General features: G+C 40.9%; 1 protein-coding gene across 1 annotated transcript in view; it reads left to right on the top strand.

The window, feature by feature from the left end:
* The window catches only part of GALNT1 (polypeptide N-acetylgalactosaminyltransferase 1), a 169,778-nt gene that overhangs the window by 46,093 nt on the left and 99,119 nt on the right, over positions 1–24,566 (top strand). Inside the window, exons 3-4 of the mRNA XM_039524380.1 lie at positions 9,685–9,914; positions 18,595–18,769. Of these exons, the coding sequence (XP_039380314.1) occupies positions 9,776–9,914; positions 18,595–18,769 (314 nt within the window). The 5' untranslated portion in view covers positions 9,685–9,775. The remainder of the gene's footprint in view (positions 1–9,684; positions 9,915–18,594; positions 18,770–24,566) is intronic.

The following is a 24,566-nucleotide window of genomic DNA, read 5'->3' as shown; positions in this document are numbered from 1 at the left end:
AAAAAAGTTAAAAAATTCTGTCAGCAGTCATAATTTACAGATAGGCCTAGTAAGGAAAAGGCTGTTGGAGAACTTCAATAGCATTTGATTTAGTGATATTTACTTTCTATATTTTGACACGTGATAACAATTTGTGTTCTAACGGTTATAAAGCTCCAACTTTTTGGATCAGTCTCTAATGACATTAAAAAAATTTCCTACAAGTGTGAAAATTTAAATTGAGAACCTTAAAAATGCATAGAAATAAACATAGATAATATCAATCGAAATTATTTTTAAAAAATGAATTCTCCCATTCCCAATTAGCAGCAGCAGCAGGTCTATTTGCTGGTCTAGATGGGCTCAAGAATGGAGTTTTGGGGCAGTAGCTGAGTTAAAATGGCTTATCTCCAAGCGGTGTGGCCATATTAACTATCTGTGTTTGGTTTGTTTGTATATGTGATCAAAGAAACTGGTATTTGTACATTAGTCTAATAAAGATTTGCACATCTCTAGTGGACACTACCTCACTACTAATTGGTAATGAGAAACCAAAAATTCCATATCATAGAGGCCATGAAGCATCCATCAGATGGCATTAAATTAGGCACTTTTGATATGATTTGGATTTGATTCATAGCTGTTTAAGGCCAGAAGGAATCACTGTTAATCTAGTCTGACCTCCTGCATAATACAGGCCAGAGAATCTCACTATGTAATTTACCCCTGAGGGAATTCTGTACCGCCGGGAGGGAATTGGGTGCGCTGCCATGTGGGAGGCGGGCAGGGGAATTGCCACATAGGGGCAGGGTTCCAATCCCGGAAACAGTGTGGTGAAGTTGCACCTGTGCAGTGTGGCTCTGCATGCTGGAAGACTGTGCTCAACAAGGGAATTGTGAATCGGGGGCTGGCGAGTGCTGGACAGAGCGGAGCAAGCCCCCAACCTTGCTCCCTAGCGGGAGCTTGAGGGCCTGATAAAAATGTCTGATCCGGAAGCGGCTCGCGGGCCATAGTTTGTGCATCCCTTGCCTAGTATGTTTCTTAAGGAGTACAGAAATTACATGGTTTCTATAATGACAAACCTAAACCAGATCACATATTCTAAGCTGACAGCATTGCTTTAAACCATTTTCTTTAATGGTAGTTCACAACATGTTTTCAGTTAGAACCACTAAAAAGGAATTTTGGCTTCAGATCAGCATTATATCTGCTTAAATACAGCATATAGCTGTTTAAGGTAATTAACAGCATTGTAATTCTTTGTAAATTAAATAAACTTGTATGTTGAAGATTACTAATGCAGTCCAAGATGAAATTGTTCCCCTATTAAAAAGGACAGCATGGTTGTGATATGGAGGGAAGATGACTTATTATTTATTATTATTATTTTTGTTCTCAGTTATATAGGTGTGAGAAGCTGGAATGTAACTTTTAACTTGCTGTGATACATTTACCAAAGGAGCAAATAGGAGTAGAAATGAAATAGTATAGCATGAGCAGTAATTTAAAGCTGACCTTTTTCTGTAATGCCAAGTGGCTCATGACAAAATAGTCAAAATATGATTTTTCTGACCTTCAAATGTAGCATGCGTGAGGTTATACATTTTTTTCCTTTTCAGTTTCCATTCTAAATTAATTTGAGTCTTTATAGAGCTATCAAGATTGTGGCTTAAAGATAGGCGTTTGATATTTGACCTTTTTGATAAAGTCCTCCTACAAAAGGGGTTTTAATAGAAGCTGGATGTTCCTTTGGTTGTTTAGTGCTTTCAGCAGTTGAAGTGTAGTCCAGTACTAAGAACAAAGAGGGCTTTCTGCTCTTCTCCATGTGTCTATAGTCCCTTATTCACTTTGCAGCAGTACTGTAAAAAGCCTTTTGAGCTTATTGGATGTAGTTTTCTGAGTCAAGATCTAGTTTTACAGGGATCCTCAGTTCTTCATCTGCTGCTGAGCATGGCTATATATTCCGAAGACTAGATCATTTAAGCAGACACAGAAGTGCTCCAGTTAGAGAGGCTGCCCCAAACATGCTAGTAGGGGCTGTAGCTACAACACAGTTTCTTCTTCGAGTGCTTGCTCATATCGATTCCAATTAGGTGTGCGTGTGCCGCATGCACGCTCATCGGAAGATTTTTACCTTAGCAACACTCGGTGGGTCGGCTGGGTCGCCCCCTGGAGTGGCGCTGTTATGGCGCTGAATATATACCCCTGCCGACCCAACGGCCCTTCAGTTCCTCCTTTACCGCCCGTGAAACCTTATTTGATTTAACTAGCCTCTTTGATGTGGTTGAGAAACAAAGACCCCAGCCTTCATCCAGGAACACTAGGGCTCTGGGGTCCTTCATACTTCCCTTTGATAGCTTAAGGCCTTAGTCTAGGACCAGACTGTGAAGTCTGAGGTCCCACAGGAATATACATAGATTCCAAGAGAGACTAAGATCTGTTGAATTAGCACTGGTTCTCTTTCTGTTCGTTCAATCCTGTGACGGTCATAGGTTTTCTACCAGATCACTCCCGCAGTGCCCTAGACCAGAGGAAAAATAAAGGGAAAAAGCTCTACAGAGCTCCAATCAGCATCATTTTCAGAGGAATCTGTCAGTGTGTTCACCCAATTCATAAGTGGAGGAGGGTGCATTTTCGTGATGAGCCTAGGACTAGTCTGATCGTGGTCATCTTTCCCTATAGAAGGAAGCTGACAAATAGATGGGTCTTACTATACCTTAACTTACCAGCTTCCTCCTGCCCAAGACCATCTTAAGGTGAAGTCTGAGAAATTAAAAATGATCTTTCTAATTTCAGAGTATCTGGAGATTAGTTTTCAACGTTTTCTCCATCTGAAGTTCACTTTTATTATTTTACATACGTCTGTTGCCTCATTTCTCTTCTAAACTGAAATGTTGCCTCAATCTTCTCAGGATCTCCATATGGAAGTTTTTCCATGTCTATAGTCATTTTTGTTGTGCATCTGAACTCCCTTTAGTTTTGCTACATCGAGTCTCCAGTAGACATTTTTTTTAGTTGCCAGATGTGACCATGAGGAGCAAGCCATTCTGTGAACTGAACCAATTTTTTTTCAAATTAAGCTTGTTTTCAGGATCTCATTGAAACTTGGTCTAAGACTTGTCTTGATTTTTTGAGCTATACTCTGAACTTTCTACATCTTAAGGTGTAAAAAAAAAATTGTACTGTATTTCCAAATTTAATATTATAACAATGCTGTATTATAAGGCATATGCACTTGGTTGAGATTCTGCCACCCCTCTTTAGAACTTCATTATTTCTAAGGTTATTTTGGTGCCCAGATACTATGGTGATAGGTACCCTTTGGAAATATGTATTTTATACACATATACCAGGAACTGAGGCAGAGGGACTGTGTAACTTTGGGAAAGTCACTGAAGAAGTCTGGAGTAGAGCAGAAAATTGAATTTGGGTCCAATAGTCCCAGGCTAGTAGCCTAACCATTGGGACATCCTACTTGTCTGGATTCTCAGATTTATTAAGGAAATAAAATATTAATTTTGTCTGCAGATGGGGAAATACTGACTTCAAAATTGTATAACTTCATTTCTTCTGCCTTATGTCCTTCCCACCCAAGCCATTTTAATTTCTGGAAGAGTTTAGAATTACTAGCATTAGAAACCTAATGCTAATATCCTCTTTGAAAGTGTACAATTCCATTTTCAAGTGATGTACAGGATTTAATCTTCATGTGTATATATAATTTCTATATAAATGTCTACCATAAATTTTTTAAAAAGGGACCAAAAAGGCCACCATGGCTAAAGAGAGTACAAGATGTGGTTAGAGATAAAAAGGCATCCTTTAAAAATTGGAAGTCAGATCCCACTGAAGAAAATAGAAAGCAGAATAAACTCCGGCAAGTCAAATGTAAAAGTTTAATGAAGTAGACCAAATTAGAATGAAGAACAGCTAGTCAAAGACTCAAAAACTAACAGCAACATTTTTTGAAGTACAACAGAAGCACAAAGTCTGCCAAACAATCAGTGGGTCGCTGTGTGATTGAGATGTTAAAGGAGCAGCCCAGGAAGATAAGGCTGTTGTGAAGAAGCTAACTGAATTCTTTGCACTGGTCTTCACTGCAGAGGATGTGAAGGAGATTTCACACGCGAGCCATTCTTTTTTAGGTTGCAGATCTGAGGAACTGTCCCAGATTGAGGTGTCAATAGAGGAGGTTTTGGAACAAATAGATAAATTAAACAGTGCGAAGTCATCAGGATCAAATGATATTCCCCATGAGAGTTCTGAAGGAACTCAAATATGAAATTGCAGAAGTACTAACTGTGGTATGTAACCTGTCACTTTAATCAGTCTGTACCAGATGGCTGGAGGATAGCTAAAGTAAGTCTGATTTAAAAAAAATAAAAAAAAAATCCAGAGGTGGTCTTGGCAGTTACAGGCAACTTCAGTACTAGGCAAATTGGTTGGAGCCATAGTAAAGAAAAGAGTTATCAGATACATAGCTGATCATGATATGCTGGGAAAGACTCGGCATGGCTTTAGTAAAGGGAAATCATGACTCACTAATCCATTAGAATTTGACAAGTATGTGGACATTGGTGATCCAGTGGATACAGTGTACTTGGACTTTCAGAAAGCTTTTGACAAGATCCTACACCAAAGGCTTTGAAGCCCACTAAGCAGTCATGAGATAAGAGGGAAGGTCCTCCTTTGGGTCAATAACTCATTAAAAGATAGGAAACAAAGAGTAGGAATAAATGTCAGTGGAGAGAGGTAAATAGCAGTGTTCCCCAAGGCTCTGTACTGGAGCCAGTTCATTTATGAAGACGTTGAACAGAGCTGAAAAAAGGGGTAAACATTGAGGTTGCAAAGTTTGCAGATGATACAAAATTTCGCGAAATAGTTCAGGACAAAGCAGATTGCGAAGTTACAAAGGGTTCTCAAAAGACAAAATAGCAGATGAAATTCAATGATGATAAATGCAAAGTATTGGACATTAGAAACATAATCCCAACTATACATACAAAATGTGGGGTCTAAATTACATGTTACCACTCAAGAAAGATATTAGTCATTGTGGCTAATTCTCTAAAAACATCTGCTCCAGTGTACAGTGGCAGTCCAAAAAAAAAAGGCAAACAATGCTAGGAACTATTAGGAAAGAGTTAGATAATAGGACAGAAAATATCATAATCCCACTGTATAAATCCATGATACACCCACACCTTGAATACTGTGTGCAGTTCTGGTTGCTCTATCTCAAAGATGTTTAAGAAAAAGTACAGGGAAGCATAACAAAAATGATTAGGGGTATGTAACAACTTCCATATGGAAAGATGAAAAAAGACGGACTATTCAGTTTAGAAAAGAGACGATTAAAGGGCAATATATTAGAGGTCCATAAAATCATGGATGATGTGGAGATAGAGTGAATAAGTAAGTGTTATTTACCCCTTCACATAACACAAGTAGCAGGGGTAACCCAGTGAAATTTATAGGCAGCTGGTTTAAAACAATCATAAGGAAGTATTTCTACACACAGCACACTGTCAACCTGTGTAGCTTGTTGCCAGGGGATGTTTTGAAGGCCAAAAGTATAAGTGGGTTCAAAAAAGAATTGGATAAATCAAGATTGGTGTGGAGAAAGTAAATAAGGAATTATTTACTCCTTCTCATAACATAAGAACTAGGGGTCACCAAATGAAATAGGCAGTAGGTTTAAAACAAAAGGAAGTATTTTTTTTTTTCACACAATGTGCAGTCAACCTGTGGAACTCCTTGCCAGAGGATGTTGAGAAGACCATGATTATAATAGGGTTAATAAAAGAACTAGATACGTTCCTGGAGGATAGGTCCAACAATTGCTATTAGCCAGGTTGGGCAGGGATGGTGTCCCTAGCCTCTGTTTGTCGGAAGCTTGGAATGGGCGACAGGGGATGGATCACTTGATGATTACTTGTTCTGTTCATTCCCTCTGGGGCATCTGGCATTGGCCACTGTTGGAAGACAGGATACTGGGTTAGATGGACCTGTGGTCTGATCTAGTATGGCCATTCTTATGTTCTTATGGAGAATAGGTCCACCAATGTCTATTAACCAAAATGGTCAGGGCACAACCTCATGCTGTGGGTGTCCCAAAATCTCTGACTGCTAGAAGCTGGAATTGGACAACGGGATGGATCAGTTGATAATTGCTCTGTTCTGTTCATTCACTCTGAAGCTTCTGGCACCCGCCACTGTTGGAAGATACAATACTGGGCTAGATGGAGCATTGGTCTGACGCAGTGTGGCCATTCTTATGTTCTTAACATATGTGAAATTCATGATGCAGTTTACGGATGGGGTAGGAGAAGCAGTTGAAGGTTGAGAGTGCTAGCAAGATGCTAATTGTCCACTGATTAGTGACTACAAACATAAAGCTATGAAGATCTCATTACCTGAGTGATTTGATTTTAAATGTAAAATTTGAGTCTGTCAGGACAGATACTTTGATAGATCTGTATTTATGCCTCCTGGAGTTGTAAAGTGTTCCTGGAACAGGTTTGATCTGGTCAGTCTTAGGAAAACAGCGCTGCATTGGTTAATGCCTGGTTCACATAGGAAATATCTTTGTAATCATACGGGCTAGAAATATAATTAATTTAAAAATGCAGGATTAAAGAACCTCCAAGACTGCTTTGGATGTTGCAAAAGTTGTAGAAGCTGAGGGTGAGAGAGTATGACATGAGCGTTACTTATAACCCTAAAAACTTAATACCTTTTCCTAGAAGAGAACTGAGTTGCTCCATCTTTCCATGGTATAGAATTTGGCCAATAATGTGGAAAAAAGACAGTGTTCCATAATAAGTTCTCTAAAGAAAATGGAGGTTTAATGTTTGAGCTGTCTTTATTTCTGTGGTTTTCTGTTTCTAACTGGTTGTAATTGCTAATTCATCCCCCTTGAAAGATGCTTCAGGAAGAAATTGCATATATAGCAACAATGCATATGGTGAAGAGACTTCTTCCGGAGCAAGAAGCGGAGGAAGTTGCCCAGAAAGGAAATTGCATGTGGTTGAAGAGTTTCCTAGTAAAATCTTAACATTTGTTAATATGATGATAGACAGGAGCAGGTAGCCAAAGTTCTGTACAGTTTTGTTACCCAGCATAAACCCTGTAGCATATTGCTGGAAGTAATTGACAGAAGCCAGTTTGCATTATTTGTGTTCTTGTTTTTGAAAATAATTTGTTAATTAGGGAAGCCCAAAGCTTGTTTCTGGTTTTAAATATTTTTTGACAATTGTATAAAAGTCTGCAGTATGGCAATTTACAGTGGTGTCTGTGGAATTTATTCTTAATTTGAATTAATTGGAGCATAATAGAATTTAAAGGGTTCATTTCTAAAACTTTAATTTGTTGAAAAGTGGGTAAATATTTGCCCAGTAATCAAATTAATCAAACTGGATTCAATGATTGGGTTCATTCTAAACTTAAGTTAGAAGGACTCTTTTTTTTTTTTTTAAATGACAGTTTATCAGTTGAGATTTTTCCCTTTGGACATCTACCAGATTACTCCTGTTGCTGGATCCTTCACTGCACTTGATAACTTTTATTGTAACCAATATTTACTTTGGTACACTTAGCAGCAAAGTATGTCTCTTTTTTTTAAACTTGATATAGCTGAGTTGTTAATTAACATAGTGCCCAAAGGTACATTAGGCGCTTTGAGGATATTTCAGTAATAGTGTAGCACCTAGGAGACCATTATTGTAAGCACTGTACAAAAAGAACAAAAGGATAGTCCCTGCACCTAAAAGCTTATGATCAAAGTTATAAGATGAGAGAACAGACAGACCAACAGGGAATTCCAGGCAACTGAAAGAGAATATTGGTAAACATGATAGGCAACGAGCTCAGCTCACCATTGAACTAGTCATGGTGACATTTTTTGTGAAGACACTTCTTTCTTGGGTAGAAAGGAGTCTGAAGTAATAAGACAGTTCTGAAAATCCTTTTCCATTTTTTTTATACCTTGGTATACTTGCCTCTTTTTAGCTTGATCTTTGTCAAACATTCACCAGCAAGCTATTAACCATAAGCATTTTCTTGCTTTAATTTCTATTTTATATTGAGTTTTCTAATACACACATTCTTCACTCTCTAGGCATGAAAAGCGTGTCAAAGTTGGAACATATTTTCGATTTGCAGCATCCTATTACAAAACAAACAGCGAAGTCTAAATCAATTTGATATTTTTAAAAAGAACATTAATAATTGAATGTAGTATATCAAATGTGTTCAGTACTCTTTCAGTTCTAGTTTAACACTGTGTAATATGCTGATGGTAGATTTCGGATCTTTTTTGGATCATGGAAAAAACTTGTTCCAGTGAGTGATGGAGACTATTGTAGTGTAAAGGCATTGCTCTATAAAGTGCTGAGACCCCCCAACTTTCATTGAAGGCAACATATGAAATTTGCTATTGTATTATTGGAGAGAATCCAGAGATGATCAATAATAAGGTGTTTAGAAACCATGAACTACGAGGAAAGGTTGAAAGAACTCAGCATGTTTAATGTAGAGAAGAGAAGGCTAATGGGAGATAGAAGTCCTCATCATATATATAAAAAGTTGTCATAAAGAGGTCAGTAATCAATCTTTCTCCATGTCCACTGAAAGTAGAAGTAATAATGGGCTTAATTTACATTAAGGGAGATTTAGGATAGTTATTAGACAAAACTTTCCAACTATAAGCATATTTAAGTCATGAGGTTGTGGAATCCCCATCATTTTAGAGTTTTAAGAACAGGTTATAGACAGACATCTGTCAGGTACGGTCTAGGCATATGCAATCCTGCTTCAATATGGGCTGGACTAGATGACCTCTTGAGGTCCCTTCCAGTCCTGCATTTCTATGATTCCAAATATTAAATATAATATTAAAATCCTGCCTTTTACATCTGTGTGGTATGTGATGTTTAGTTACTATATGTAGAATAGTAAGCTATAGTCACTTTTCAACTTTGGAAATGAAATCCAAAATTGGGCCAAATTCCGATAGCAAACAGTCTCCTTAAAAATGAAGTCTGTTTCAGAAACAGCAAAGTGGAACAAACTTGTTTATTTCTCAACCAGGTTGCAAATTAAATAAAACTGTTGCTTGTCATACTACAGCAGTCTTAGACATAAACACTGGCATTTTCAAAACTTTACCAGTAAAGACTGGAGCAAAGGTTGTCATCTTTTTCTTGTTTATCACCAAGTTAATTCTAGTATTTAAAATAGTATTCTCTGTGTACTGTTAAAAATTCCCCTCTAGCCAAGTGTATTTCAGTTCAAGGAAAATTAGAAAAGACTGTTTGTTGTGATCAGACCTTTAATTATGCTGGCTAACTTAAATTTCCAAAGGGTAAACAATATATTAAGTCCAAATTCAAAGAGTGGCTTTTAATTTGAATGTAGTTCCATATTTTCTTCTGCATTGAGTAGGCAACTTGGCATTTTGGCTATTGGCATTGGCATTTTGGAGGGATGAGTGTTAACACATCACCAGACTTAGTTGCCTTAGTTGTGTCTCTCCTCTTCACTCATAGAGTGCCTAGAGGGTTTCTTAACTTTTGCACGTGGACCATTGTGATAACTAATTTGCGTTTCAAATTTGTTATCCTAAAATGTATGTAAAATTGCCTCTTTGGATGTTGCTTCTCATTTTGGATTTTTTTATATGTCTGTTCTTTGTTTTCTTTTCAGATACAGAACATGGTCTCAGAAACTGGATTAAAGCAATCTTGCTGACATTTTTATTTATACTTTTTTATTTTTGTATTTGACTTAAAGTGCCATGAGAAAATTTGCATATTGCAAGGTGGTCCTTGCCACCTCACTGGTTTGGGTCCTTTTGGATATGTTTCTATTGCTGTACTTCAGTGAATGCAACAAATGTGATGAGAAAAAAGAGCGAGGCCTACCTGCTGGAGACGGTGAGTAGATGTTCATAAATTACAACTTGATTTAAATAAGCATCAGTGAAAACTTGCCCATTGATAATTCCCAACAGGATGAGTATGGCTTCACCTTGTATGTATCACAAATATTTTCAGTGCCTTTAAAAAAAATAAAATAAAATAAAAAAAAAAATCCTGGAGGTGTTGGGTAGGCTTTCTAATACCTGAGGCATTCTGAGGGCAGATTTCATTTAAGATGATGTTAGTATAGGAAGGTAAAACAGAGTTAAGAAAATAATCCAAATCCTTCCCTACCGTAATGTATGTCTGCAGTAACTCCACTGACATTAATAGTATTAAAGCAGTGTAACTAAGAGCTGTATTTGGCCAATTATTATAGTAATTTTGAAGGACAGTCATCTCATTATGAAATAAATGCCCTTTTGTTTCAACATTTACTAAAATTAGTACAGTAAACCCTCCAGTATTGAGATGTTGAGAAAGTGCTTATTTTTGAAACAGGAACTATTTTATTCTGTAACAAAGTTCTTCAAGAAAGCTGTTATTCCTGTCCTCCTTTGCTTCCCAGGATAGTTTCCATATGCCACCCAATGGAACTGGGTGCTTTTAGAAAGAATATTTTAAGCTGCATAAAACTGTTGCTACTATAGTATAAAGTATGGAGCTTGTCTCTGTTCAGTACAGGTATGTCTATTTTTCTTTGCAGATGTATAAAAAAAATCAAGTAAAGCTGTAAAGTACAGATGAAGCTGGCAATGGCTAGTGTTAAGATTGCCTTCCACTTTCCATTATAACTGTCAGTCTTCAGGGTGGGTTGATTTAAATCACCTAGTGGAAAGCTTCACTTTAAATAATTGGTTTTAATCAGTTTTTCTGTTTGAAATTCTATTCTTGTCTAAAGAAAGGTGCATTCTCATTGGTTGATATTACCATTAAAACATGTTGATTTACAACTAAATAGAGCCTCTACTCTGGATTAGGTACAGCTGTTTGCTACCTAGGATGGTACCTTATAACTATAGATAAAGATATAGATATGGGCTGTCAAGTGATTAAAAATATTAATCAACTGTTAATGATAAAATACCATTTATTTAAATATTTTTGGATGTTTTCTACATTTTCAAATACATTGATTTCAATTACAACTCAGAAAACAAAGTGTACAGCACTCACTTTATATTTATTTTTTTATTAAAAATATTTGTGCTATAAAAAACAAAAGAAATAGTATCTTCAATTCACCTCATACAATCTCTTTATCATGAAAGTTGAACTTACAAATGTAGAATTATGTACAAAACCCCCTGCATTCAGAAATAACTTTAGAGCCTACAATCCACTCAGTCCTACTTCTTCTTCAGTCACCTAGACAAACAAGTTTGTTTACATTTATAGGAGATAATGCTGCCCGCTTCTTGTTTACAATGTCACCTGAAAGTGAAAACAGGTGTTTACATGGCAATGTTGTAACGGGCGTCGCAAGGTATTTACATGCCAGATGCGTTAAAGATTCATATGTCCCTTCGTGCTTCAACCATGATTCCAAAGGACGTGTGTCAATGCTAATGAGGGGTTCTGCTCAATAACAATCCAAAGCAGTGCAGGCGGACACATGTTCACCTTTATCATCTGAATCAGATGCCACCAGCAGAAGGTTGATTTTCTTTTTTGGTGGTTCGGGTCCTGTAGTTTCCACATTGGAGTGTTGCTCTTTTAAGACCTCTGAAGGCATGCTCCACACCCTGTCCATCTTAGATTTTGGAAGGCACTTCAGATTCTTAAATCTTGAGTCGAGTGCTATAGCTATCTTTAGAAATCTCACATTGGTACCTTCTTTGCATTTTGTCAAATCTGCAGTGAAAGTGTTCTTAAAACGAACAACATACTGGGTCATCAACCAAGACTGCTATAACATAAAATATGTCAGAATTTGGGTGAAACACAGAGCAGGAGACATAGAATTCTGCCCCCAGGAGTTCAGTCACACATTTAATTAACACATTCTTTTTTAACGAGCATGGAAGCATATCCTCTGGAATGGTGGCCAAAGTATGAAAGGGCATACAAATGTTTAGCATATTTGGCACGTAAATACCTTGTAGGGCCTGCTAAAAAAGTGCCATGTGAATGCCTGTTCTCACTTTCAGGTGATATTGTAAATAAGAAGCCGGCAGCATTATCTCCCTTGAATGTAAACAAACTTGTTTGTCTTAGTGATTGCCTGAACAAAAAGTAAGACTGAGTGGATTTGTAGGCTCTAAAGTTTTACATTGTTTTGTTTTTGAGTGCAGTTACATAACATAAAAAATCTACATTTGTAGGTTGCACTTTAACGACAGAGATTGCATTACGGTATTATGAGGTGAATTGCAAAAAACTATTTTATCACTTTTTTACAGTGCAAATATTTGTAAATAAAATAATATAAAGTGAGCCCTGTACACTTTGTATTCTGTGTTGTAATTGAAATCAATATATTTGAAAATGTAGAAAAATATCCAAAAATATTTAATACATTTCAATTGCTATTCTGTTTAACAGTGCAATTAAAAGTGCGATTGTGATTAACTTTTTTAATTGCAATTATTTTTTTGAGTTAATCGTGTAAGTTAACTGTGATTAATGGACAGCCCTACTCTCTCTAGATATAATTTATTTATGTAAACAGTTATATAGCTTTCAGATTCTTCTGAACTGTACATTTTTAGTGTGTTTAGATAAAGAATGATTATTTACTAGATAATTTAACTTTCTTCATGATTTGTGTCAAACTGCATTAGGAGGTAACTAAATTTAATTAAACGCAACAGCTAATAACTTTTATTAAAGCAACTGTGAATACTTTAGATACATAAACTTTATCAAAGAATGTTTCACACGTACAACTAAATGATTTATTAAACAGAGAAATTAAATGTAGTCAGTAAATTTAAACTGATTATCGCAGGCCAGTCTGGGAAAATTTTCAAATAAACTGCAGTCACTTTACTTGATGTAAGTTCCTACTTGCCTTACGTAGTCTCTTGAAAGTAACAGTCTCCTAAATTAGTTAGCCTGGCCTATTGTACCATATTTATAAAGCTTAACCTCATAAATTTGATGGTTTTTCCCCCTGATTCTTTCTTTATATAGAAAAAACAATGTTTAAGTCTTAACTCAGTTTTTTATAGAGGATCATGGATTCAGCATATTTTTTCTTTAAGATGAAGTAGTAAGTTTAGACCTTAACATATTTTGTTTTAAATTCAGATTTCATTTTTAACAGGTTTATATTTTAAAAGGAAAACTTCTTGTAATTTTAAATAAAAAAAAATCTAATTTAAATAAAAATCATTTTTCTTATCTACCCTGCCTAACTAACCACTCAAGCTGAAATTTTTGAAATGTGTTAAAAAATGGTTCAGTCATTACCAAGAACGACATTTGGGGAAATTTTTTTTGTAAATGTTAGAAGCTTATACCCCGCAATATTTCAAGTCCCTTCTCTAAAGCATGGAGGGACTAGAACATCTCCATTAAATGGGTGTATGTCAGAGAAGTGCCTATAGAATTCCCTGTGAAAATCCACCTCTATTTGACAGTTATATGCCCTTGAAAATTGACATAGGTTTTGACAGCAAAATAGTATGAAGATTCCATCAGGGCTTAGTATACTACTGCTAAGTGCAGCAGGAGCTGCTTACAGTTGCTTCTTCTGGCTGTTTGGAGCTGCTGGGAGTAGGGAGACTTTGTTGACTGCTTCTCTGCTGATGTCCAACAGCATAGAGTAGAAGGAGAAAACAGCCTGCATTTAAAGGCAAGGAATGAGGAGCTGGGAAAGCAGTATGCTAGGAAGGGACAGGAGCAGAGGGAGAAGGATTGGTTATATGGGGCAGGAATAGACTGGGATGGGCACGGGGAGATGTGGGCAGAAGGCCTTCTGATTTAAAGCATCTTGAGAACCTGGAATAGAACCCAGGATTATTAAGTCCCCACATTTCCCTGTTGTCTAGCAAGTAGTTGTGAAATCGACCAGTGAGCTATCTCATCCCCTTCCACTGACTTCTGTCAGCTACTCCATAAGCTATGCTATGCTATGGATTTAAACTTGCCAACCCTAAAGGTAACCAATATTGGGAGGATGTGTTGGATTGAATATGGTTATATTACATGTGATAGAATTTCAATTTCTTTCACTTCTTTTTTTAAAAACTCTAGGTAATTACACAGAAAAAGACTCCATTTAAAAAATAGGTTGCAAAATCAAGCACCAAAGACTTAAGAAATATCAAAAATAAGGTGGTCCATGCAACTGTAAATCAGCACCCTGGAATGTATGCATTACAATGCAGTCTTCACATATCACCTATTTATTTTTTCTAAGGGGGCTTCTGCCTCATTCAGTGCATAGGATAGACAGTGCCCAAACAGTATTGTGTAGTGAAGGAAGCTGATTGTTATAGAACTTGGAAGTTGAGTAGTGAATGTGGCAGGAAACTGCAGGAAGAGAGAGGTTGATCTCATGGTTTAAACAGTTGAATGCAACCCCAGAGAACTGGATTTCTGTAAACTTCCAATGTGCAGCTGGAAAAGTCTCTTAAACCAAATTTTTAGGAGGTGGCCACTAACTGTGTGGCTCATTTTTGTGTGCCCAATTTGCATGGGATTTGATATACAGAAGAGCTGAGGACTCACAACCACAACTGAAGTCAATGGCAGCTGTGCTTAGAATGTATAAACTGGAAGTACTTGGGAAAATCAGGTCCTAAGCATCTCAAGGGGGCACTCAAAATTAGTACAGTAAAAACTTTGGTGTCTAGCATGTTGAGGGAATGGGGAGTGCCAGTAAGTCAACAATTCCGGTTAACTAAGAGGGAGGGTGGTAATTTGGGTGTGGGAGGGAGCTCAGGGCTGGGGGTTGTGGCATGGGAGGGGATGCAAGGTGGCGGATCCTGGCGGTGCTCACCTCAGGCAGCTCCCTGCAAGCAGTGACATGTCCCTGCTGCTCCTAGGCTGAGGCGTGACCAGGTGGCTCTGTATGCTGCCTCTACCTGCAGGTGCTGCCCCCACAGCTCCCATGGCTGCGGTCCCCGGCCAATGGGAGCTGCGGAGCCAGTGTGAGCCCTGTGTCTGTTCCTTCACCTAGGACCAGAGCTGGCTGGGCACACCTCCACCTAGGAGCAGCAGGGACATGTCGCCACTTGCAGGGAGCTGCTCGAGTTGAGCACCATGTGGATCTGGGACCCCAAAACCACTGCCGTGCCCTAACCCCCCTACCCTGAGCCCCCTCCCACACTAAAATTCCCTCCCAGAGCCCATGCCCCACATCCCCCTCCCAAAATGCTGGGATAACACAGATTTTACTGTAGATACTTTGACAACTTTGGTCTTAATCATTATGCCTTAGTTGTGAAGATAAAATAAATTGTGTTGAGGCTCTTCCGATTTTAAGGCCAGAATCTGTGTTTGGAGCTTTTAATGTGATTAATTTCTTTTAAGTATAATTACTGTGTCTATTAAAAAAAGTCATGTGCAGAGGACAAATTAAATGTGAAATTCCTTGAAAAGTTCTGTTCCCTGACTGGCACTGAAACTTTTTTGGGAGGAGAGGGGAACATGTATTAAACCCTAATCTCTGCAGTGGGAGGAGGCTTTTTCTCTGCTCTAGTGCTGCTCCTATTGATGTTACTGGAGAAATGCTTTGCATATATGTATTACCACAAGTGGGGGGAGACGGAGCATGAACTGAACTGGGATGGGGAAAGAGAACAGGCAAAAAAGGAAGACTCAAAGGTTTTTATTAAAAAACAGTTGTTTTAGTAGATCGTTTCCATTTTCAGAGGTTTTATTGCATGCTTTGTTTATAAAAGTTGCTTGGGAGCAGCAGTCAAAGAATGTTTAAATAAGGACTAGTGAATGGTAATTTGAAACTCTTAAGATTTTATGAACTGTCCCTTGAGGCTTTTGTTCTTTCTGTTAAAGGCAGCTAGCTGTCTTATTTTTGGGACAATGGTGATGAGATGCAGAAACTGTATTTTAATTTCCCACCAACTCTCACTGAAGTCAAGTTTCAAATTGAACTCAGTCCTCTGCACGTGTAGAAACTTCATTTTTTAACAGATAATTTGCACTTTAAGATAAATATAATGTAGGAAAAGTGCAAAGTTGGTTAAACAATATTACTTCATATAACTGTTTTCTGTTACTCCTAAATGGCCTTATAATATGAATGGAAAGACTGTTTTCAATTAAATATTTGATATTACACTTAGTAATTAGCTTTGCTATGAAATATATTAATTTAGCATTCTATTAGTAATACTGGTTTGAAATCTGAGAGTGAAGCCAGTTAGCAAGCTGACTAGACACTGTTTTAAACAGAATTATAACATCTCTGTATTGCTGTAATATTCTGAAGGTCTCCTTTATGACTAATTGAAAATCAAACCAATTCATGGGAGATATTTTCTGAAATACATAAAGTTCTTTTGTTTGCAGTGGTATTGTAGCTATGTTGGTCCTGGGATAGTAGAGAGACAGGATGGGTGAGGTAATATCTTCTATTAAACCAACTTCTTTTGGTGAAAGAGAGACACTTTCAAGAAGAGCTTGCAAGTTTGCTTTCACCAACAGGAATTGGTCCAATAAAAGATATTACCTCACCCACCTTGTCTCTATAATGTTCTTTTAATTGTTGTTTTTAGGTTGTAAAGTGAAGCAGAATTTGGGTTGCACTGTCCATACTGTGCACCGAATGAGGCAAGTGGTCCTGTGATACATAACAGAATTAGACTGATCATAATTAGAGGTTATTGAAAATCTTCCAGTGGAACAGCTCTCTGTTGAAAAATGGTGATTTGGTGGAATCAGTGTTCTGCGGGAACATGTCAATTCCATTGAACCAGGCAGATTGCTCAACTGGCAATTTTTAACAGTACATCTCAGCCAAACTTGAACGAATTTCATGTGACAAAGAAAAGGCCTGTTGGAAATGTTTGAGCTTCTAGGAAAAAAACTCTGAAAATCTTGTATAATGGAAATGCTACCAAACTGAATTTAGGTGTTGCTAATAGTTTCCCCCTGCAGTCATTTTGGAAAACTCAGTGAAATAGGCACAAGATATCTCATTTGTTACTCTTTATATGTTCATATCATTTGAATTTTCAGTGAGTATAGGATACATTTTTGGTTTTGCTCTTGACGAGCTATTTTCCCCCTCTTTGATCTTGTGTAAGATTACAGTATTCTCTCTTAGCCAAAAATTAAGGAGCATTTCATATTTGGGAAGCAGGAGGAGAAAAAGGGTGGTGCCTTGATTTTACTGGAATTACCTAATATTCTGTTAGAGTACATTGAATTATTTAGCTCATTTATAATGCTGTTTTCTATTAAAATTAAACTGATAATTCAATTGCTAGATGACTCATAGACAATATATATGCTAAAGGTCAAGTTAAAAACAAGTGTCTTGAAATTTCATTGTTTGTTTATTTAAATTGAAATTTTGAAAAATATCACAAAATGGGTATTTATAAAGAAACACTGGCCACTTTGATAGATTGGTTTTGTTTTTTAGTCTCAATTATTTGTAATCCTTTACCAGAAGCATAAAAATGAAATAATGTTCTGTTTCTGGTTTTGTCTTTTACTTGGCAAATAATTGGTATTAGAAATAGTATGCCTAGTTTAGGAGTAATTTAAATTTGCTTGTTGATACAGATTGGCTAGAGCTAACACATTGTTTCCAGTTTGTAATAGATTAATTCTGGTGGAATTAAATTTTCCTAAAATTGAGAGAAGATTGTTCTGAAGAATGAATTCAAATGGCATTTTTTAATCAATGCCAAATCGTAAAGTATACTTACCAGAATTTTAGGCTAAATGGATTATTCTTCACTTAAATAGACCTTTTTTTATATAAAAATAAATTCCTGTGCTAACCTCATAATCTATGTGGAAGTGTATGTTACTAGATGTGAAATAAAACCCCCACTAATTATTTTTTTCTCAGGAAGTCTGTGAAATATAATGTAAATATTTATTCCATAACTGAGTTAAATTTGTAATGCAGTAGGTTTGTAGAATACAAAATGTGATGACAAAAGGATGGGTGCTTTTTGGTTCTCCAAGTGCACAATAGCTGCTGAGAATGAGATTTAACTGCTCTTGTTAAATATGTTAATAGTCGGAAGTTTATATTTTTCCAGTATTTAAAAATGTCAAATTTTAGATCATCTGTCCTTGGATCTTGCTTCATATGGAACAGTGCATCATTAAACAAATTAGATATGCTTTTGTAAAACATAAATGAGAAGAAAACGTAAGGGTGCCTGCAATAGTCTTATTTCTCCAGTAAATTTCAGAATAGTCTAATCCAGTGGTTCTCAACTTGGGTTGGGACCCCAAAGTTGGTCGCAAGCCCATTATAATGGGTTGCCAGGGCTGGCATTAGACTTGCTAGGGCCTAGGGCTGAAGCCTGAGCCCCACAGTTCAGGGCCAAAGCTTGAGCCCCACTGCCTCAGTCCTGGGTGATGGGGCTTGAGTTTTGGCTTTGGCCTCCGTGTCTGGCGTGGTGGGACTCAGGCAAGCTCATTTTTCTGTCCCCTCTCCTGGGGTCTTGTAGTCATTTTTGTTGTCAGAAGGGGGTCACGGTACAATGAAGTTTGAGAACCCCAGGTAATTTGTTCAGTATTAAATCTTCTTTTTTGTTAGTTCCAGAACCGGTACAGAAGCCACATGAAGGTCCTGGAGAAATGGGGAAGCCTGTTGTTATTCCTAAAGAGGATCAAGAAAAAATGAAAGAGATGTTTAAAATAAATCAGTTTAATTTAATGGCAAGTGAAATGATTGCCCTCAACAGATCATTACCTGATGTCAGGTTAGAAGGGTAAGTACCTTCTATTCTATTGAAAGCATGCTTTACTTAAATGAACACATTAAAAATTCTCCATAGTAACCATTGTTCTTTTATATGTTGGTAATCAACATAGATATGAAAGTTGTAAGACACGAGGTGGTTAGAATTGCTGGGTTTTGAGGGGTTCATTTGTAAAATTCAACTTAAAAGCAAAGCCAACAAATTTCATTTACTACTATTGCAACCATGAAGTTAGTTATAATTAGGCTTTTTCAAGAAAAGAAATTAAATTTGGTCTTTTTTGAGGTTAACGTAGGGTGGATAAAAATTAAAAATCTGATTTTTATTTAAACGCATTTTTCTCTTTAAAATAAACCTATATAAAATTAAATTTAAAAATATAACTACTTGCATTATCATTAAAGTCTAAACTTATTATAATCTATTAAAATAATTAAGTAGTGCACCAAAGTTTTAAAGAAAGTGAAGCCCCTAAACCAGGGGTGGGCAAACTTTTTGGCCTGAGGGCCACATTGGGTTTCGGAAATTGTATGGAGGGCTGGTTAGGGGAGGCTGTGCCTCCCCAAACAGCCAGGCATGGCCTGGCCCTCCCCCCATCTGACCTCCCCCTCCCCCCACTTCTCACCCCCTGGACTCCTGCCCCATCCAACTCCCCCTGTTCCCTGCCCTCTGACTGCCCCGACCCCTATCCAACCCCCTCCCCCCCCGTTCCCTGTCCCCTTACTGCGCTGCCTGGAGCACTGGTGGCTGGCGGGGCTACAGCTGCGCTGCCCGGCTGGAGCCAGCCATGCCACCATGCAGCACAGAGCACCGGGTCAGGCCAGGGTCTGCAGCTGCGCTGCCCCAGGAGCTTGCAGCCCTGCTGGCAGCGCAGTGAGCTGAGGCTGCAGGGGAGGGGCCGGAGGCTAGCTTCCCGGACCAGGAGCTCAGGGGCTGAGCAGGAGGGTCCCATGGGCCGGATGTGGCCCGCGGGCCGTAGTTTGCCCACCTCTGCCCTAAACTGACGAAAATCATTAGCTAAACACCTGGGACCAGAGTTTGAAGTGCAAAACAAGGTTTTGGTAGCCAGATCCTCTTCTCTTTGCAGGTGCAAAGAGAATATTTTCCTCGTTTCAGTTTATTCAGCTAGTTTTGTTCAATGGCCAGTCCATTCAAAGTTGAGAAACTGATTGGGACTTGAAAAAGCAGGAAAGCTTATTTTCTTCTTCAAATGTATCTATAAAAACTAAGTGAGAGAGAAGATAAGATCAACTAGTACTTCGAGTGCTTGCTCATGTCCATTCCATGTTATATGTGTGTGTGTGTGTTCACCACATGCACTGGTGCTGCAAGTTTTTCCCTCAGCAGTATCTGTAGGGAACCAGCTCTGGCACCTCGTTGAGTGGTGCCCACATGGCATGATATAAGGGGTGCCGCCAGCTCCCCCCACCCTCAGTTCCTTCTTGCTGCCAGTGACGGTGCTGGAGCATCTGCTGCTTTGGCTACTGTTGTTTCATTTTCTGTTCTTGTGAACTTTGAAAACCTGTAATATAGTTGTGTATAGTTAGTAGTTTCCTAGTTACCCTTAGTAGTAATTCTCAACTTTTCATTAGTCACGAATGGGACTCAGCCGGGGGATGGGGCATGCCCTGGTCCCCAGGCTTTAAGCCTTGCGATCACTGCAAACGGCCTGTGCCCATCAGCAATCCACGTACCAGCTGCCTAAGGTGCTTAGGTGAAGGACACATAAGTGACAAGTGCCGTATCTGCAAGTCCTTCAAACCTAGGATGGAGGAGGAGCATGATATCCCTCTGAACGTGCTTCTAATGGAGTCAGCCCTCACTCTGGCACCGGAGCGGTGGTCCGACTCTGCACCAAGCACCTTGGCCTCTGCGCGCAGTGCTCCACCAGGGCTGTCCACAATCTGGCACTGGTCCCCCTCCACGACTCCAGTCAAAAAGCTGAAAAAGACTGAGAGGGGAAGATCTCCTACCTCCTGTAAGGGAAAGGAGAGGGTTGGGAACGAGCCACGACCCGTGCCGGGCAGCTCAACACCCCCTTTGGGAAGTTGGGCCCCAGCTCAAGTCGAGCGGTGCAGCCCATCCCAGGCTTTGCCTGCAACCCCAGATAGCGGTGCAGGCTGTAGCCAGCTTCAGGTGCCTTCGACGCCCAAAGCTCTTCGAGCAGCTCAAGAGATCCTGATGCTCCCGGTGCTGCCCACACCAGCTCCCTTAGTACCCCAGTCTTGGGGATAAACCCACATTGGGACCTGTGTGTGTCCCCACCTCAGTGGTACTGTTCCCCATAGAGAGGGACGTCCAGCCAGCATTTGTCCGCCCAAAGCCGTCACGCTTCAGGACTGAAGAGGCAGGCTCAGTGGAGCCCTCTTCGGTCTACACACCGGGGGCACCAATCAAGGGACTCAAGGCGTACCTCACCGGTAGATTGGCATAGACCCTCTGAGGCACACGCCACCTGGCAAGAACTCTAGGACCGGCCCCCAACCATCTCCAAGGGCCCGGGACCGATTGGATGCCAGAGACTGCTGATTCCCAGGCCATCATCACTGTCTCCAAGAAGGAGAGGTTGCCCTACTCAGGACGATCTTCCTGGCAACTGGTCTGTAGTAGCTTCTGGTTCCATTCGACGTCCTGGGACCTGTTGAGTAGCGTGAGGCGTGGATCGTCGGGTATTCAACGCAGATGTGCCAAACGCTGCCGGTCCCGGAGAGCGCGACCAAGACAGTCTCGCTTGGACAGGTCAGCTTCGGGACACAGTGACCGACGCAAGTCAGACAGGAGCCACTGCTCAGCCCGATCCTGGTTGCCTGGTACTGACTACTCTGCTGGTAGCTCCAGCTCAGAGTGAGGTTCCCTGACTACGGGACAAGCCCTGGTACCGGCGGTGTCGACTACATTATCAGCACCAAAATCTGTCCCATGGTCCCAACCGCAGTGGCCAGTGCCATGGTTCCCGTGGAACCCTTAGGGATTCTCCCAACCTTCCCTGATCCGTGTTGGGAGCCTTGGAGAGGCCAGCGGCCTCGGTATCCCATTCCCTTCCGATGCTTGATGCTTCAGGGGCTAAGAGCCCAAAGGTCCAGGAGGACCCAGGGGAGCAAGCTGCTGGACCACCAATGGACGTGGAGGTTCCCACGACACCAGCATAGTCCTTGTCGTTGCCAGATGAGGCTGTCACTGGGGCCCCCTCTCCTGATTCGTCAGGATGACACCAAAGCACATCATGAACTTTTGAAGAGGGTCACTTCTAACCTGCGGCTTCAGGCAGAGGAATTGGAAGAGCCCTTTTCCTCCCTGCTTGGACCGCTATAACTTCAGACTGCTGGGTCCTCAGCACAGTGGAGCAGGGTTATATCCTCCAGTTCCTTTCTCCCCTCTGCCCCCCTTCCCGCCCCCCTTCCCCATCCCTCTTCAGGGACTCCTCTCACAAGAGTCTCCTAGTGCAGGAGGTAAAGGATTGCTACATCTGGGTGTGGTGGAAGAAGTTCCTCTTGAGTACTGGAACAAGGGGTTCTATTCCTGGTACTTTTTAATCCCTAAGGCCCATGGCGGTCTATGACCCATCTTGGACCTGGGAGACCTCAACAAGTACCTAAAGAAGCTAAAGTTCCTCATGGGCTCTCTGGCTTCAATTATCCTTCCCTGGATCTGGGAGACTGGTATGCTGCCCTTGACTTGAAGGACACATACTTCTGCATAGCGATCTTTCAAGGATGCAGATGCTTCCTCTGGTTTACAGTGGGGCCCCACTACTGCCAGTTTGTGGTCCTCCCATTTGGCCTGGCGACAGCACCGAGGGTGTTTACCAAGTGCATGTCAGTGGTAGTGGCTTACTTCAGGCGCCTGGTATCCAGATCTACCCGTACCTCAACGACTAGCTTGTCAAGGGCAGCCCCTGGTCTCCAGTCTGAAGGGATGTTGTCGTACTTCAAGCCACGTGCCACTCTCTGGGCCTACTGGTAAACAACAAAAAGTCAATGTTCATGCCAGTGCGGAGGATAGAGCTCATTGGAGCGGTCCTTGGCTCGACCTGTACCAGAACACTCTTTCCACTGGAAAGGTTCCACATGTTGATGAACCTCATTGCGGAAGTCTCTGCATTCCATCTGACTACAGCCAGAGTCTGTCTGCACCTGCTGGGCCATGTGGCAGGTGCACTTATGTAGTCCACCATGCCAGGCTCCAGATGCAGCCCCCCGCAACAGTGGCTGGGAACAGTCTATTCCCAGTTCCAAGACTCCCTGGAAAAGATAGTTGCGATTCCCCAGGCGATACTTACCTCGCTGTGATGGTGGACTGACTGCAGGACAGTCCTGGAGGGGGTTCTGTTCAACAACTCTCCTCACTCCATCGAGTTGATGTCGGACACCTCTGACCTGAGCTGAGGTGCGCATCTGGGCGTTCTCCAGTCTCAGGGATGTGGTACCCGGAGGAGGCGCGGTTGTATGTAAATGTCAGAGTTCCGAGCAGTCCAGCTGGTGTGCGGAGTCTTCCTGCTTCACCTCTCAGGCAAGGAGTTAAGAGTCCTGACCGATAATACAGCCTTGATGTTCTACATCAACAGGCAAGGGGGAGCGTGCTCGTCGGCCCTCTGTCAGGAGGCACTTCATCTCTGGGACTTCTGCATCAACCACGAAATCTACCTGGAAGCTTGTCACCTTCCCGGCGTCAGGAATACACTGGCAGACCAGCTCAACAGGCTCTTCTCCTTTCATCACAAGTGGTCGCTCCATCCAGAGGTAGCCTGCATGATCTTCCAAAGGTGGGGAACTCCCCGAGTGGACCTGTTCGCTACCAGACAGAATAGGGAAATGCCACCCGTTTTGTTCTTGGCAAGGTCTGAGCAAGGGCTCCCTCTGATGCCTCCCTCCTCTCGTGGTTAGGGAGCCTGATGTACTGGTTCGGCGAGCTCATGAACCTGACAGCAGCCCCTCCCTGGACCCTGCCCAAGCGACTGGACTTGCTGTCACAGGACCAAGGTCAACTGTTACACCCCGACTTCAGGTTCCTCCACCTCTTGGCGTGGATGCTGCGTGGCTGAACCTGGAGGAGCGAACCTGTTCAGAAGGGGTCCAACAGGTCTTCCTGGAAAAGAGGAAGCCCTCAACTAGACTGACTTACCTGGCCAAGTGGATGAGGTTTTCCCACTGGGTGTCCAAATGGGGCATCTCTCCCTTGTGTTCCTCCATACAGGCTGTCCTGGACTACCTGCTCCATTTGAGAAACCAGGGCCTGGCGCACACTTCCATTAGAGCGCATCTTGTGGCCATCTCCACTTTTCACCTGCTGATCCCAGGACAGACGGTGTTTTCGCATGTTCCTGAGACGGCTTGAGAGACTTTTCACGTAGGTACGGGCTCCCATCCCGCAGTGGGATCTTAACTTGGTCCTCTCTAGGCTTACTGGCCCACCCTTTGAGACGCTGGTTTCCTGCTCCTTTCCCCCCTGTCATGGAAGGTCACATTCCTGGTGGCGGTGACATCGGCGAGACAGGTCTCTGAAATTAAAGCCTTGATCTCCTAGCCTCCATACACAGTCTTCTACAAGGATAAGGTTCAGTAGCGGCCCCACCTGGCCTTCCTGCCAAAGGTGGTCTCCATCTTCCATATGAACATCTTCCTCCTGGTGTTCTGTTCCAAACCGCACAAGACCAGTGAAGAGAGGCATCTGCATGCCCTGGACACCTGAAGGACCTTGGCTTTTTACTTGGAGCGTACCAAGCCTTTCTGCAAATCGATCTCGCTCTTCATCTCTGCAGCAGATAGGATAAAAGGTCATCCGGTGTCCTCACAGAGGATTTCCAGTT

This window comes from Mauremys reevesii, linkage group 2 (genome assembly GCF_016161935.1).
Source record: "Mauremys reevesii isolate NIE-2019 linkage group 2, ASM1616193v1, whole genome shotgun sequence".
Taxonomy (NCBI): Eukaryota; Metazoa; Chordata; order Testudines; family Geoemydidae; genus Mauremys; species Mauremys reevesii.
This window is presented reverse-complemented; position numbering and strand designations above follow the sequence as displayed.